At 46.5% G+C, this 16,464-nt stretch overlaps 1 protein-coding gene and 1 pseudogene across 3 annotated transcripts in view; one reads left to right on the top strand and one right to left on the bottom strand.

The window, feature by feature from the left end:
- Piwil4 (piwi like RNA-mediated gene silencing 4) overlaps window positions 1-16,464 on the top strand; it is a 39,923-nt gene that overhangs the window by 2,651 nt on the left and 20,808 nt on the right. For all 3 annotated transcript variants that reach the window (XM_029543609.1, XM_021207768.1, XM_029543610.1), the window contains 6 exons: window positions 1,317-1,448; window positions 4,292-4,506; window positions 9,063-9,184; window positions 10,330-10,410; window positions 11,549-11,746; window positions 13,157-13,268. In XM_029543609.1, the coding sequence (XP_029399469.1) occupies window positions 1,317-1,448; window positions 4,292-4,506; window positions 9,063-9,184; window positions 10,330-10,410; window positions 11,549-11,746; window positions 13,157-13,268 (860 nt within the window). The remainder of the gene's footprint in view (window positions 1-1,316; window positions 1,449-4,291; window positions 4,507-9,062; window positions 9,185-10,329; window positions 10,411-11,548; window positions 11,747-13,156; window positions 13,269-16,464) is intronic.
- On the bottom strand, window positions 1,547-4,088 carry LOC110327531 (annotated as a pseudogene).

The following is a 16,464-nucleotide window of genomic DNA, read 5'->3' as shown; positions in this document are numbered from 1 at the left end:
AAAAAAAAAAAAAACCAAACCAAACAAACCTCTCCACTTCTATCCTCTCGTTTCAGAGAACCACAATTCTAAGGTAGTTTGAACTTTTTTGGGTTTCTTTGTTTGTTTGTTTGCTTTTTTTAAACACAGAGTTTCTCTGTGTATCCCCTGACTATCCTGGAACTCTTTCTGTAGGCCACACTGGCCTTGAACTCTGAGATCCACCTGCCTCTGCCTCTAAGTGTTGGGACTATAGGCATGTGCCACCACAGCCCAGCCTGGTTTGAACTTTTTAAAAATCAAAACTTTATTTTATGTGTAGTGTGTGTAGTGTGTGTAGTGTGTGTGTGTGTGTGTGTGTGTGTGTGAGGCCAGAGGCACTGACGTAGTTGTAAACCACATGCTGTGGGTTCTGGGGATCCAGCCGGTCCTTTCCAAGAGCAGCGCATGCTCTTCACCACGGAGCTGTTGCCCTGGCCCTTGCAGCTCGAAATGCTTAAACTGTCTAAAAATCACTCAGGATCTAGAACAGTGAGAGGTAGATATGGTCAGTTAAAGTCAATCTCGGAAAATTAGATGGAGGGTTTTTAAATAGTTTTGTTTGTTTCCTTGTTTTTAAATCTTCCTGAGAGACTCCATTTCCATGGAGAAGGGACTGGGGGGAAGTTTGGAGCAAGTGGAAGGGGCATTTGGGGACAGTGCAATCAGGGACTACATTGTAGGACAGATGAACCCTGAACTCAGAGGGTCAGCAGACTGTTAGGCATGTTGTTTTGCCCTAAAATCCTGGATTTTGACGTTTAAAAGTACCTTCCAAGTGCTGAAGGCATTTAAAAACCGTACTCACTTAAACAGAAGTCACTCAGGTACAGACAGACGTCTTCCCGTCTTTTTATGACCTACGGTAAATGGTAGACTTTTCTCTTCTTAAGGAATAGTCTAGCATGAGTGTTGCTGTTGTGCCTGGGCAGTTTCTCTTTCCACTGGGAAACGTGAGAGACTCAGCAAATCAGTGTGTATTGTCCTCGCTTGGAACGCTTCAGAGTGTGGCCACCCTAGAGCTCAGGGAGAAGGAAGGATAGTCGCGTGTTAACAGGTGGGAGCAGTAGCCTGACCCAAGGAGAGGACATCTGTGATATTGTAAAAGCTAACACTAAGCCTTATTTCTAATTAAACATTCCCCGCCTTTTCTATAGAAAATTTTTAGTGTTGGTACAGTCAGGAATGTGTTGGCAGCACAGGCACATCTTATTGAAAACCCCCAGTTTTGACGGTCGGTGTGGTTTTGATGGAGAGGGCGCGCATGTCCAACACACCATGTTATCTTCTTGTTTCAGATGAGCTCGGTGTCTCTTCTGGTGATGGTGGACGTACCTTCATGGAAAGAAGAGGCAAAGGCAGTCAGGACTTCGAAGAGTTGGGTGTCTGTACCAGGGAAAAGTTGACCCACGTAAAAGATTGTAAAACAGGTATCCAGTACATCCTTGTTATTTATTTATTTTTTTTTTGAAGTGTGCTCCCAGGATCCACTGCAGTTTATTTGTAGAGCAAAGGGGGGAAGGGGTTATTAGTCCACGGGGAGATCAGAGTCAAACTCAACATCTTCATCTTTTATCCATTGACCTCATCCATCTGGGGCCCATCCAGAGCTTTGTAGGGTAAGGTCACGTCAGGGCAGGGCAGGGTTCAGGACTCATCATTTTGTGGGGTTCATGGGTAAAGAGGTCAAGGGCCTCTAATCTCTCCCTAGGCTAAGGTTTCCTACTGATCTTTGCACTCTGGAGTGAGGGAGCAGGGGCTTCGGGTCTGTGCTTCCTCCGGCAGCAGCTGTTAGAGTGGATAGAGCTCTGTGTGAAGCATTCTGGATAGAGCTCTGTGTGAAGCATTCTGGATAGAGCTCTGTGTGAAGCATTCTGGATAGAGCTCTGTGTGAAGCATTCTGGATAGAGCCTCTGTGTGAAGCATTCTGGATAGAGCTCTGTGTGAAGCATTNCTCTGTGTGAAGCATTCTGGATAGAGCTCTGTGTGAAGCATTCTGGATAGTTATTGGAGTCTGGGTTAGCAAAGGAGGCCCAGCTTGCTTTCTGTCTTCAGTTTGTTCTGCTGTCTTGAATTTTGCTCTGTCCCCTTGCCTGACTGCCTTTTGCCATAGAGAATCTTGAGACTGCACAGATTCTTGCCTGCACGGCGGGCTGTCAGCATGGCCAGGGTGTCCAGTATGGTAGATGGGGGCAGATGGCACAAGCAAAGTGTCTCATCCTCGGGGATGTAAACTAGCCCGCAAGTCCCTGAGTACACTGAGCTGACTCCAGTTGTCCCCTTCCCTATTGAAAGACAACGAGACTGTGAGAATATGATTCTATGAGAAATTCTCCTGTGCGGCCTTCTCTCTCCTTGCTAATTTTTAAAGGCCACCAAGTCTGTGAAACTGAAATTTCTAATTCTGACATAGGTAAGTTTGTTAAGCAACCTGATAGATACGACTGTGTTGAGGGCGTTCTAAGTGTGTCACCTTTGTTGTCAGGAGCACTAAACTATTTTCCTCAAACCACACCTTGCTTAGAAAAGACAACCCTCTTCTCACTTGGGGGCATAGAAAGAATCTCTTTCCCAACAACCCTTATCCTTTGTGGGGAATCTGCCTGTGGGGATTTTGGCTGTAGAAAGGGAATCACAGCCAATGAGAACACTTCTTCATCCAGACTCTAGGCTCCTTGTGAAATTATACACATAGTTGTGGGCAGATGTCTCCTGGGACGTAGGGTCTGTGGTTTCCTTCAGATTTATAGGAGGTTTTGTGGCTCGCTGATGGGAACTGTCTGTCTGGTTTTTATTTTAATTTTATTTTTTAAAAAGCAGAAAAATTAGAAATAGATAGTATTATCTAACAAGCAGGTGCACAGCTGAAGTCACAGTTTCCCACACAGTGTGCATGCGGGTGTTCTGGGTCTGTTCTTGTGTTGTGGGTTTTACATGAACCGTGCTGTTCTTGGACTGGAGAGATGGCTGGGTGGTTAGGCGCACACACTATGATATGGGAAAACTGAAATTCAGATCCCACTACTCACAAACAGCATAGCTCCAGGTCTAAGGGTCTACATGTCCTTCTTGCCTCCGTGGGCACCTGCACGTGTGAATGTCGGTGGTCTACAAGTGGTAATAAAGAAATCTTTTTTATTCCCTCTACAATAAAACCCACTGATTTCCATACTTTCTTAACCCCAATATTGATGGGGGTTGCTGCAGTTGGAAGACAATGACACAGATGATCTCCAAGGCCCTACTAGTTTGGGCAGTCTAGACTGACTTCTCTCAGTCCTGTAACAACCAGCTGAAATGTGTTGCCATTCACTCAAAATCTGGGAGAACAAAAATTTTCTTAAGTAAAAAAATGACATGACTGTCCCTTGTCTCTACCAGACACATGTACCATGGGCCAAGGCTGAGGGAGCACTTAGACCATTCATTTCTCTACCTTAGGGACTTGCACTTCCAGTCTCTCCATTAAAAAAAGCAAGATAGTGCATGCATGTGGTGGAAAGCTAGAAACTGAGTGATTTCCTGTGAAGACAAGTGAGAAAAAAAAAAGTCATTTGTACCCTCCTAGAATCTGTCCTGGGGATGAGCTTGTGACATCCTCAGCTTGTGGCATGGCTCAAGCCAGCTCTGACTTTGTCCTGCAGGTTTTTAAGCTGTGAGCAAAATGTCTGTAGGGGGAAGGATTCCAGGGAGCACACATGGTCAGCGTGTGCCTGTAGAAACAGAAGCCTGAGTCATGCTGCCTCTGTACAAGAGTTCCTGTTTCTTCTCAGAGCCTCTCTCTACCTCTTTGGGGGACCTGCACAGTGGCCTAACCTCTGATGGGACTTGGTGAGAATCTTCCAAATCCTGGTGAAGTTCCAATGATGTGGAGCTCTCAGAGCTTGGGAGTTGTATCATTTATGTGAGAGTGGGGCAGGTCTCCATTGTTGTGGTGTGTGTGATCTCAGAGTGGCGTCCTAGAACATTAGGCTAACTGGTGGAAACCACAGAATCACATCCAGAGGGAATCAAGGAGTCCAGGCAGCTGTGCTCAGAGTCTTCTCCTGAGGTTGGAAATTCATACCCATTCCCGTTTTCAGATGCCTGCTGTGCACAGGAGCTCACTGTAACTCCCAGTGGTGTTGCAAGGTTAAAGTGCAAGCATTTGTCCCACACCACAGACCAGAAGGCCTTGCTTTATAGCAGCCACTGTCTATGTAAAACTTAAAAATATGATTAACATTAACACGGTGGGCTCTTCCGGTGAAAAACATCTTTTTTTCTTCCCCAGGTTCTAGCGGAATACCTGTGCGGCTGGCTACGAATCTCTTTAATTTAGATTTGCCCCAGGATTGGCAGCTGTACCAGTACCATGTCACGTACAGCCCAGATTTAGCCTCTAGGAGACTGAGGATTGCTCTGCTTTATAATCACAGCACACTCTCAGACAAGGCAAAAGCATTTGACGGTGCCAGCCTTTTCCTCTCAGAGAAGCTGGACCAAAAGGTACAGTATGGTCAGTATTTCACTGTATGTGTGTGAGTGTGTGTTAGTGTGTGTGAGTGTATGTGTGTGTGTGTGAGTGTGTGTATGTGAGTGTGCATGTGAGTGTGAGTGTGGGTGTGTGTGCGCACGTGTGTGTGTGAGTGTGTGTGCGCGCGTGTGTATGTGTGTGTGTGTGTGTGTGTGTGTGTGAGAGAGAGAGAGAGAGAGAGAGAGAGAGAGNATGTGTGTGTGTGTGTGTGTGTGTGTGTGAGAGAGAGAGAGAGAGAGAGAGAGAGAGAGAGAGAGAGAGAGAGAGAATATGAATATATTTGTTTATTATATATGTGCAGAGAAGATCATTGACTTTCTTGACAATTTGAAGGATTGTTTCCCTGGAGTTTTATTTTACACTCTCCTGCTCCCTTGCCTGGGAGCGAAAAGGTTTCCTAAGATTTCAGCAGCCATTTGATGCTCCATCAGGCTAATCATTCAAGAGCTTCAGATTCTTTTTTTTTTTTTTTTAATTAGATTATTTTTATTTACACTTTAAATGTTATCCCTTTCCTAGTTTTCCCTCTGAAAATCCCCTAACCCCTTCCACCTTCCCCTGCTCCCCAACCCATCCACTCCTGCTTCCTGGCCCTGGCATTTCCCTACACTGGGGCATAGAACCTTCACAAGACCAAGGGCCTCTCCTCCCACGGATGACCGACTAGGCCATCCTTTGCTACATATGCAGCTGAAGACATGAGTCCCACCATGTGTTTTCTTTGATTGGTGGTTTAGTCCCAGGGAGCTCTGGGGATACTGGTTAGTTCATATTGTTGGTTTTCCTATGGAGCTGCAAACCCCTTCAGCTCTCTTGGTACTTTCTCTAGCTCCTCCATTGGGGACCCTGTGTCCCATCCAATGGATGGCTGTGAGCATCCACTTCTGTATTTGCCAGGCACTGGCAGAGCCTCACAGGAGAGAGCTATATCAGGCTCCTGTCAGCTGCAGATTCTTAAGACAGCTGTCCCTAGAAACCTTCTCCAAGCAGGTGAGACCTCCAGAGTCACTATTTCTGTGGCTCTAGAGCTATGTATGCATTGATTCGCTGCTCTTGCCCCTTTGCAGGCTGTCTGTGTGGCCAGATAACCACATCAGTTCTGAATGTAGGGCCACCCTTGCTTTCATCGTATCACTAATTGTAGGGAAGAGGAGTTACTGATGCCAGTTCTAAGAGTGTTTGCAAGATGAGACCATTGAAGCAGTTAATTGTTTAATCTTCATTTATCCCCCCCCCCCAGATTTTCAAGATTGTCAGTCCCCAGACAGCTATCAATATGCATGGCTCCCTCAATATTCTGTTTTAAAATAAGACTGGAGCTACTAAGAGAAAAAGAAGCAGGTTTTTAAAAGTTAGTAGAACAGAGTTAGCTCTCCGGTGCTTCCATCAGAGTGCTGAGTGAATGAGCTCAGCAGTTTTAAGCACTATAGTGCCAATAGCATCCATTAAAATTGATAGATTATAAGCAAGTCTTTGAGTTTTTATCCAAGAAATGAGTTTATGAGCACTTTTCTGTCCTTGTGAAGCCTCTGAAAGGTGTGACACCAAATGTCAGCTCTGGTGGCTCAGAACATCCGAATCTGTGTGTTTAGAAACGTTTCTATTATCTTTCAAGTCCTTTGTCCAGTGACACATGGGTAGCATGGGACACATCTTCTTATCCTTATGGAGTGTACTTCCAGTGTCTTGTCAGGATTAAGATCATCTTGTTCTTAGAGTCACTTTTATAGCAGTAGTTGGGAAACTCAGTGGTGTTAGAAGTCACATGTGTCACTGGAATGGTCCAGTTTATGTCAGTTGTTCCTAGCTATGATAGAGAAATTCTGTTCTGTACATACTGGGAACATGTTAGCACTGCTTGCCACAGTTCAGAACTAGCATGTTGTATGTGTCAAACACATTTCCATGCTGATGACAGAGTCCAGTGAGGAGGCAGGAGACAAGATCGGCTGTAAGACAGAGCATGTAGCTTGTCTGGGATGCTGGCCTCATTTCCAGATTGAGTGACACTGGGTACAGAGAATGGTTGTGTCCTATCTGCTGTGTGTCCTGACACTGTTATCATGAGCATCCTAAGGACAACATTGCTCTGCTCACCTTTCAATGGACTCAGGCATAATCCTGCACCCCTGCCAGTCTTCACGTTTCTAGGGTGCATGTTACCGTTTGAAGAGTCTCTTTGCGTCACATTACCCCCCTGTCCATACTTCTGGAAGCCACCTTCCAGCTGCCTCCTGGTCTTCCAGTATTTTCTATACTCCATCTGTCTGCTAGGAGGTACTATCATTAACATCTGTTTGCTGACTTTGTACACATATAAGGAGCTGTGTTCTTAGTGGAGTGTTAGCACCAAGGAAGAAGTAAAGATAGGGATATTTTTCTTTAAAAGGTTTCCAGCTTAACATCAGAGTTAGAAATAAACACAGTATGAAGCAGAATGGCTTAAACACACTTAGTAATAATTAGTATTGAATTAGTATTCTTATTATACTGCATTTGCTGAATAAGTGTAGAGGTCTATGCCTGGCAGGTCTTCACATCAGTGTCACAGGATTGTCCTATGTGCTCCTGTTACATATGACTACCACACTACATTTGTTCACCCTGTGCCCTGCCAGGCTTTTCAACATGACACCACATGTTTTAACCCTATTGTCACTCAGAGAACTTGAGGATCTTACCACAAAAAAATAAATAAATAAATAAATAAATAAATAAAAACGCAGTGAAAAATGGGAGCATTCCTAGCAGGAGTCTTGGTGAGAGGATTGGTGTCTTAGGAAGGATCTCAGGGGCCGAGAGATGGACAGTGGGCAGGGCCCTGGCCGAGTGAGGGGCAGAGAGATGGACAGAGTGAGAAGTGAGAAGTGAGAAGTGAGGGGTACATTTGAGAAACATTTGGTCATAGAGGTTCAATTAGCAGGGCCTAGAAGTAGCCTTGGAGAGAGGGAGAACTTTAAATGTCCTTTGAACACTGAGGCAGGAAGAAGAATTTGTCTTCTTTTGGAGCACAAAACACTATAGGAGAGTGTCCAGGTCACATCCTGAAAGGGGTGGGAAGACTAATTAATGGAGTAGCCTGGGCACTGTGTCCTAAGGGCTTGAAGGAAGATCCAGAGGTTTGTTCTCTATCTGACCTTTGTGGGAGCAGCTGGATTCACCCCCACTTTAGAGATGGTGGGGAAGCCTCAGGCGTTGAAGCAGCTTCCTCTTCGTCTCACAGTAGACTATAAGAGGCAGCTGCCGGAGTCTCTCTAGCTGGTAGCATCAGAACAGCTGAAATCACTGAGACATTGCTGTGTCAGTGCACAGAGACCGGGGGCTTGCTCAGGTGGTGGGGGAAGGGAGGCGATGAGCCTGGGGACTGGAGGGTGCTGGTCCAGGAACAGATGACGGAAGTGCAGGAGCTTGGTGTTTGCTGAGGGTGGGAAGGAGGAGGGTGAAGTGTTTGATGTTGGGAAGCTGTTGAGAAATACAGTTTCCCAGACTGCCTGTTGCCAACTCCTTCAGCTCTTCACCTCACAGCCATTGTTGGCCACATCCTTTGTCTGCAGTCCCTATGGGGCTGGGAGCAGGATGTCCCTCCTGCTCCTGCATATAGACAGCTTATCCTGACCTTGGTGAGGTCTCTGTGGCTGTTGTCACTTCTGTGTGAGTCATCTGAGGCCAGGAATCTCCGTAATGCAGTGTCCCACGCCATGTGGAGGGACGGGTCTCTTTTTGCATCTATGCAGTCCAGATCCTATTATGAAACTGACACTGTTAACTAGAAGAACCGAGGTGAGAGTACGCAGATGCTCGATAATGAGCTGACCGATCGATATTTATTGACTTGAGTTGTGTATGTTTGTAGTTGAAAAAACCTGTACTGGGCCTTACCTGATTTAGAGGGTGGTTTTGAGTCACAGGCAGTTGTGGGAAGCCCAGTGTGTGTGCTAAGAACCAAACTCCTCTACAGAAACAAGAAGACTTCATCTCTCCAGCCTTCGGGGGCTTAGAGTTTTCTTTAGCTGATGACCCAAATAGAGCCTAGCCCCGTGGTCCTTATGTCGCTAGTAGCTTCCTTCTAGCCAAGGCCCAAGGCTTTTGCTGGCTTTTTGTCGGCTCTCAGTGAAAGAATGAAATTCCGCCCCCCAGCCCCCATGTTTCCTCTCCCCCACTTGTGTCTCTCTTCCTCCTGCCTGACCCTTTTCCCTTGAGGACTTCCCCTCCCCAGCTTTTCTGCTTTGTGAATATGCTTTTGGAGGAATTTCTCAGGAATTCAAGACCTTGGAAGGGGCCAGACAGTCTGCATCCTCCTAAATGCAGTAGATGCATTGCTTTTCTATACAGACATTTGTGGGATTCTCTTGTGGGGATGTCTTTAGCAGACATTGACCATAATTGGATCCCCAGATGTTGATAGGATTATTGCACAAGTTAACACCTGTACCTCTGGTGTTGTTAGTGCACACATGGCCACTTTATAGTATTTGTGTTCCACACACTTGAGGATAAGCCGTGCCTCTTCCCTGCCTCTTTTCCCCAGGTCACAGAACTGACAAGTGAAACGCGAAGAGGTGAGACTGTAAAGATAACGCTCACCTTAACGAACAAGCTCTTCCCAAACTCCCCTGTGTGCATACAGTTCTTCAATGTCGTCTTCAGAAAGTAAGTTGCTTGACCTTTTGGTATACAGCCTGGGTATTGACTCGATCAACCAGCTGTGCTGGCCGGGCGAGTGGCATGCCAGCAGTGAGATGGGACACCATCTATCTCAGTTACTAGTCTTACCCCAGAGTTGGCCACGATGCTTTTAGTCTTTCATTCCCCATGTCCTGCCCCACTCTGACCCCAGACCCCACACCCCCACATAGCACTGTGTGTGTCAGGATGCTGCATTCAGAACCCTTGTTACAGAGATGCCAGCCACAGTGGACTGAGGGGAGGAAGTCAGGAAGTTTGGGGCTTTCCAGACTCCTGTGCCCTGGTGAGAGGATGACAGTAGCTGGCATGTGGAAGGTGCTTTCCAGTGTGTATGACCACAGAGCTCCTTGCTCACTGTGGCAGCACTGCTAGCACAAACCCTTACCTTACAGATGGAAGACTGGCTTCTGTGACAGCTATAGCCAGATCATCAGAGTTGGCACTCCTGGGTTCTGACTCAGGCTGCTTACATTTCCCCATGCACTTGACACCCCCACCCGGTTCCCAGAGATGCCCAGGATCCATAGTTGCTGGAGATAGTGTCACCATGATGTGGGATACCCAGGGTAGTTTATGAAAAATGGCCTCTTCCTTCTGAAATAGGGAAGGGTCACAAGAGCCCCATGTGTGACCTTATTGTTACAGTTACCTGGAGTCACAGTTACACACAATTGACTATATTACTGTAGTTAAGTGTTGAAACATGTCAACAACATTATTTTGAAGTATGAAATTATAGTTTTTACAAATCCATTGTTCTGATTGTGCACACTTGCCTTAGTGTGTGTGGTGGCCAGAGGTCAGCCTCCTCTGTTGCCTCTCTTCTCCCTTGGAGGACATGAATCCTTGTTACTGCTGGCTGCTGCCTCAGCCAGCTCATGGCCCACAGCTTTAGAGGGTTTCCCTGGGTCTGCCTCCCATCTCCCCATAGAAGGACTGGGATTACAGACCAGCGCCACTGTGTCCGTCTTGACTTGCTTCCGGAGATCCAGGCTCAGGTCCTCATGGCCATGGGATGAGCACTTCACTCACTGAACCATCTCCCCAGCCCCCGATTGTTGAATTACACTGTTGTGAATATTACAGAGGTTTCAAAACTATACTTCCAGGATCTTTAAAAAGTTGAGTATGTACCAAATTGGACGGAACTTCTATAAGCCTTCAGAACCAGTGGAGATCCCTCAGTACAAGTAGGTTTGTTTATATTTTCTGTTCCTGTAAAACTGTTAGATATAAGTGGCGCTCTGCCTCCGGTGAAGGGTTGAGTGTCTGGAATATGGGATGCGATGCGTTTTTTTGTAATTTTCAAGCGTTCTTTTGTTTGTTTTATTTTGTCGTAGGGAATAGTGAACCCATTGTGAAGCGAGCGAGAAGTCTGTGTTCTCTGGTTATTTCGTTAGGTCGTAAAATTCTAGAAGGGACTCAGAATTCAGTTTTTTTGTGGATAGTCAGCAATAAAAGCAGAATGTGTCATTCTGAAACATCTGGTCCTGTCCCCTCACTGACAAGGAGATTAGCCCTGTAACAGTGATTTTTGGCTCCCAGCGGATCACACGCTCATACCTGCCCAGGAACTATGGATCCTTGATTGAAACACACACACATATTAGCTTATTTTTAAATGTCTTGGCTACCTCAAAGGCTAGGCATTCCTACACCTTCCCCTGCTACCTCAGGCCCAGTGTGGGAAGTGGCCAGTTGCCACCAACCCGAAATCTCACATGGCTGCTTGGCTTTATTTATCTCCTGCTGCGACTGTGTCCCATCCTTCTCAGAGTCATGGTGAATCTGTCCCTCTCTGTGACCTCGCCCTCGAAACTCTCAGGGTCTTGCCTTGTGCTTAGCCATCGGCCGGTGGCATCTTTATTGATCCATCAACAACCAATTGGGGGCGAGGACCTTTAGTGTTTGGACACACAGATTCTCAATTGCATCACAGTGTTAGAACCAATGTCCGACAAGCACAGCCAGGGCCTCTGTCAGAGGTTCTGGTGAGCACCCTACAGAACCCAGAGCAGCTCATGCCAGACATACAGGGTCCAAAGTGACAGGGCTCAGCTTGAAATTCCGATTCACCAGAATTTTACCCTAAGTCTTTGTTTAAAGGAACTCCAGATGAAAAAACCCAATGTTTTCAGCCTGTAACTGGAATAAAGGACACCGAAAGAAAACAAAAACAAAATCAAAAACAAAGCCAAACCAAGAAAATCTCCCATCTGAAGAAGTAGAGCAGAAGCTCAACATGTTAGAGTCTCTCTAGGTTTTCTGGTAGTACCCTTCTAATATTAAAAATGTTGTTTTGTTGTTGTTCTTTACTTGTTGTTGAAGATTGTCCCTGTGGCCTGGGTTTGCCATTTCTGTGTCTCACTTTGAAAGCAAACTCCTGTTCAATGCTGACATGAACTACAAAGTCCTCCGCAATGAGACCGTTCTGGACTTCATGACTGATCTCTGCCTCAGAACTGGCATGTCTTGCTTCACTGAGACGTGCCACAAACAACTAGTGGGGCTCGTTGTCCTTACCAGGTAAGAGCTGGTCCCTGATGGTTATCTAGGACAGACATTCATGAGTCTTTGGGATCCAGAGTGTTCCTACCAATTGGCTAGAGAACGTGGCTGTGTGTGTGTGTGTGTGTGTGTGTGTGTGTGTGTGTGTGTGTGTGAAAGAGAGAGACAGACAGACGGACCGACAGACCAATGGACAGACAGACACAGAGACAGAGACAGACAGACACAGACACAGACAGACAGACTTGGGTCCACCTTGCAGAAGGCCTGTTTGTCCCCTGTAGTCACAGCTGACTTCTGGGCCATCCCAGGTCAACATGGCTATCTGCTCTCTTGCCATCTTCTGCCTGCCCCTCAGCAGCCTGCAGTTTGTTGTTCTAATACTTCTGCCTAGTACTTAGTGTCTGGTTCCCCATTTCAGATATCTGCCTCCCCAAACCTAGTTCTGAAGCTCCCGAGGACCCCACTTATCCACTCTGTTAGAACCGTCCACCCTCCTCTGGCCACTCCCTGTAGTGCTTTGCTTAGGCCCTTCCTGGTTATTGCGTTGTGTAACATGAGAGGATGTACACTCCACTGCTGTTCCCTTGAGAGTCTGAGGCCCTTGAAGCAAGCTTTTAGGTTTATGGCTGTAATTTGCCCTCAGTGATCACTGAGCCAGATCAAACATTGGCAGGTTAGGCATCTTCCTGGGATCTCCAAAGCTTGTCAAAGACTTCCTGGATCATGCCAGTGACTAGCCTTGTATGGACTCTTATCTCAGCAGAGGGGCAGCCCAGCTGGTTTCACCTTGCCAGGCACAGGAGCGCTCCCCCTGCCCTCTCAGGTATATTTTGATACATTGGCTTACTGCACTCTTTCAGAGACACCTTTTAAGGTACCTAGAGCTCCAGGAAGCCTGCCTTGGAGGTTTCTGCTGTAGCCCAGGGCACAGGAGAGCATAGTGCTAAGAGGAACTTGGAACTGCCTAACCCACTGATTCTTCAGATTTGCTAAAGGTCAATGCAAGGAGAGGTTAACATGGGAATTGTGTGATTGGCCAGCTGTGTTGATATTTTTCATCATAAAGACTACCTGGGAGTTGATATGTGACACCAGGGGAGGGCATGGATGCTGAATGGAACTTTATCATTGGAACATTTGAGAATGACTTACCTAGGGCTAGAGTCTAGCTGAGTCCAACACTGTGGAGTACGGCTTGCTGAATATGTCCGTTGGAATGTGGAGACCTTCCTGTGTACTGAAGAGTTCACGCTCTTCTCTGTTGAGAGCTGATCCTGCCACACAAAGATGTGACTATACATATAGTATCTTCCATAATGTCAGGCGTGGATCTTGTATTTTGAATTTACTCAAGATTGTGGTGTGGTAGCCATGTACCTAAAGGTGATTTGGCAAAGTGCTTTCTAAGTGTCTCAACTTTACCAGATACAACAACAAAACATATCGTATCGACGACATTGACTGGTCTGTGAAGCCCACACAGGCCTTTCAGAAGCGGAACGGCTCAGAGGTCACATATGTGGATTACTACAAGCAGGTAGGAGCGGTTCCTCTTGTCTCCTTTTGTCTTAGCCTAGAGACAGCCTTCTCTGTTTTCGTCACTGTTCTTATGGTTGTGACCTCTCCAACAAACAGTTTAAGGGGGGCCTGGTTTCTTCTGGTTTATAGTGCCAGAGGATCCTTCTATCCTAATAAGGAGGCGGGAAGCTGTCTGGACACACTGCACAAAGTGACCAGAAGTGGAGCTGGGCTAAAGCCTCAGGACTGCCCGGCCCGCCCCTACTTCACCTTCTAAAACAACATTTCCAGTTGGGTATCAAATGTTCAAATACAGGAGTTCGCAGATGTAGACCACAACACTATTCCTTCCAGAAAATTCCCCTAAGTGTCAGGGTGAGCCCACCTCACAGGTAATTCACTCTCTTGCTTGTCCCTTCAGCACCCTCGCTGTCTCTGGCTTGGCTAAGCCCCTCACTCTGTTTCCTGTTTTCTTTCTTCTGTAGTGATTGGCCTTAAGATCAGATCTGATCATGTCACACCCGAGCTTTAAAGTTTCCAGGAGTTCATTGTCTTAGGAGTCAGTTGTAAACTTCCTCATGATGCTCTGGTCTGGCCACAGCAGTCTCTCCCATGCCCCTCCCATGGGAGGGGCCTGTGCTCCTGACCTTTTGTGGCTCTTGACTCTGTTTCTCCCCCTTCATGTTCATGTGCATGCTTCCCCTTCCTGGATGTCCCTTTAAATCAGGCAAGCAGTGAATAACCTTCAGTTCCCAGGGGGCAGCAAGTCCCCTGGGAGCCTGAGGTGCCTCCAGGAGGCATGTATTCCTTGAACTCGGCATCATTGTTAGGGGCAGGGAAAGAGCAGTCCACCCTCCCCCTGAATATTTGTCTCCTCAAGTCACATTTTGAACTATTTTTGAGAACCTTGGGTTATCAGATGAGTTCTATCCCATGGCAGACACTTGCGAGCAATCTTGCTATCCCTGGAAGCCCCCTGTTCATTTACCACAGTTGTGTGGGCCTCACCTTCCAGGCTTCCGGCAGAAGTGCCTTCCCTCTCAAATCTCACAGAGGAATTGAAAATCGAAAATGAGACTTGTATCCTCGGTCCTCACACATCTCCTGGGAAGACGCCTTCTTCCTTAGCCACTTTTGGAAAATGGCTGTGATGATTCTAAGTCCTCTGAAGTTCTTCATTCTGGGCAGGGGAGGTCACTGGTCATGCCTGGCTTTGTCATTACAGAAATAGCTCCGTGAAGGTCAAAACTGTGCAACCGTTCTCAGCCTAAGCAGCTTTCCATGGCTTTAGTTTCTCTTATTTATCAGTAATTATTTTGGTTTTTTTTCATGAATAGATAATTACATATCTCCAGGATGTTTATTTGGGACATTTATACATCGTATCCCTGAGATCGTTGTGTTGAATGAAGGCAATGCGGCACAGAAAGGGACACACAAAACAGTTCTTCTTTGGAATAGGAAACAGTTAGATCCATTGACTTAGCCAGTGGAACAGAGGTTGCCAGAAACCAGGAGTGGCAGGGGAGAGAGAGATGGGAGAGATTGGCTGATGGAGAAGGCACAGTCAGGCAGGAGCAATGCATTCTGGTATTCCACGCTGAAGGAGACGGAGCTTGCCTTTGGCTACTTTGTGGGTTCTTCTTTCTTCCACTGTTCTCCATCCCTTCAACATGCCAACACTAGACAGGAGAGAGGAAAGGAAAGAAATCCCCGAATAAAGTCAGGGGCCAGAAAGGGGTGTGTTATTGTTAGACTACTTGGGGCAAGTTTGAGCTTCACTATCAGAATACCTATTTCTTTGTCTTGTTTCTTCTTTGTGCACAACTACTTAACAAGCAGAGACCAACAGCCACCAACAACCCACCAACCTCTCAGTGCCCAAGCATTTGCATGCCCTCTAAAATGTCCCCAGAATTGCAAATGTCACACAGTCATAGAAACTATTTGCAGCTGGGAAAACATGCCTCTGCTAGATCATGAGGCAAATCATAGTCAGCTACTGTGGACAAACTGAAGGAAGCAGCCCCGTCTCCCACACCTGGGGTTAAAATGAAAACATATTCCCATGATACTTCTGTGTTTTGCAGAGAAACCAAAATTTCAAAATTGTCACTACAGGGGAAGGCTGACTGCAGTTAACAACACAGTATTGTATATTAGAGTGACATTAGGCCTCCTGTTGACCTGATCCCTTCCTTACTTGACCCCTGTGTCACATCCTTTGTGGCTTTCCTCTGAGTCTCAGATTGATCTGCGTCAGTCTCTTCTGACATTTTCTTCTTCCATCTCCTCAAGAACTGTCATTGACTGTGGCTCCTACAAAAGCTGCTCACTCCGGTGCTGCTTGAGACTGCTCAGACCCAGTACATGTGCCAGGCTCCTCGTCCTAGTTAGGGTTTCTTTGCAGCAGTGAAACACCATGACCAAAAAACAAACTGGGGAAGAAAGGATTTATTTAGCGTACACTTCCATATTGCTGTTCATCATCAAAGGAAATCATGACAGGAAGTCAAACTGGGCAGGAACCTGGAGCGGCAGGAACTGATGCAGAAACCATTGAAGGGGTGCTGCTTACTGGCTTGCTTTGCTTGGTTTTTGTTGTTGTTGTTGTTGTTGTTTTGTTTTTGTTTTTTAAATAAAACCCAGCCCAGGGATGACATCATTCACAATGGGCTGGGCCCACTCCATCAATCACTGATTAAAAAAAAAATACCATATGGGTAGATTATATGGAAGCATTCTTTTCATAGAGGTTCCTCCATTCAGGAAACACTACTTTGTGTGTCAGGTTGATATTAAGACTAGCCAGTACACCCCAATTCCTGCATTAGACTAGCCAGCACCCCCATTCATGCATCAGACTAGCCAGCACCCCCATCCCTGCATTAGACTAGCCAGCACCCCCATTCCTGCATTAGACTAGCCAGCACCCCCCATTCCTGCATTAGAGTGCAAGCACACTCATTCCTGCATTAGACTCACCAGCACCCCTCCTTACTGCCTAGCACATTCACTACCATGTCCTCAACATTTTATTCGCATAAGTTTCCTGTGGGTGTCTCAGTCAGATATTGTTCCCTCCCCTCTTTCTCCTTAGGATTTTGAGTTGTGGGTGGAAAATCCTTTTGCTGTCCTCTTTCTCCCCTTTACCTCATTCTCCTGCATCAGTGCATCTCCTCCTCAGTCACATGCACCCTCCTGCACCAGTGCAT

Source organism: Mus pahari, chromosome 10, assembly GCF_900095145.1.
Source record: "Mus pahari chromosome 10, PAHARI_EIJ_v1.1, whole genome shotgun sequence".
NCBI lineage: Eukaryota > Metazoa > Chordata > Mammalia > Rodentia > Muridae > Mus > Mus pahari.
Note: the sequence above shows the minus strand (reverse complement) of the source record. Positions and strands in the feature narration are given on the sequence as shown.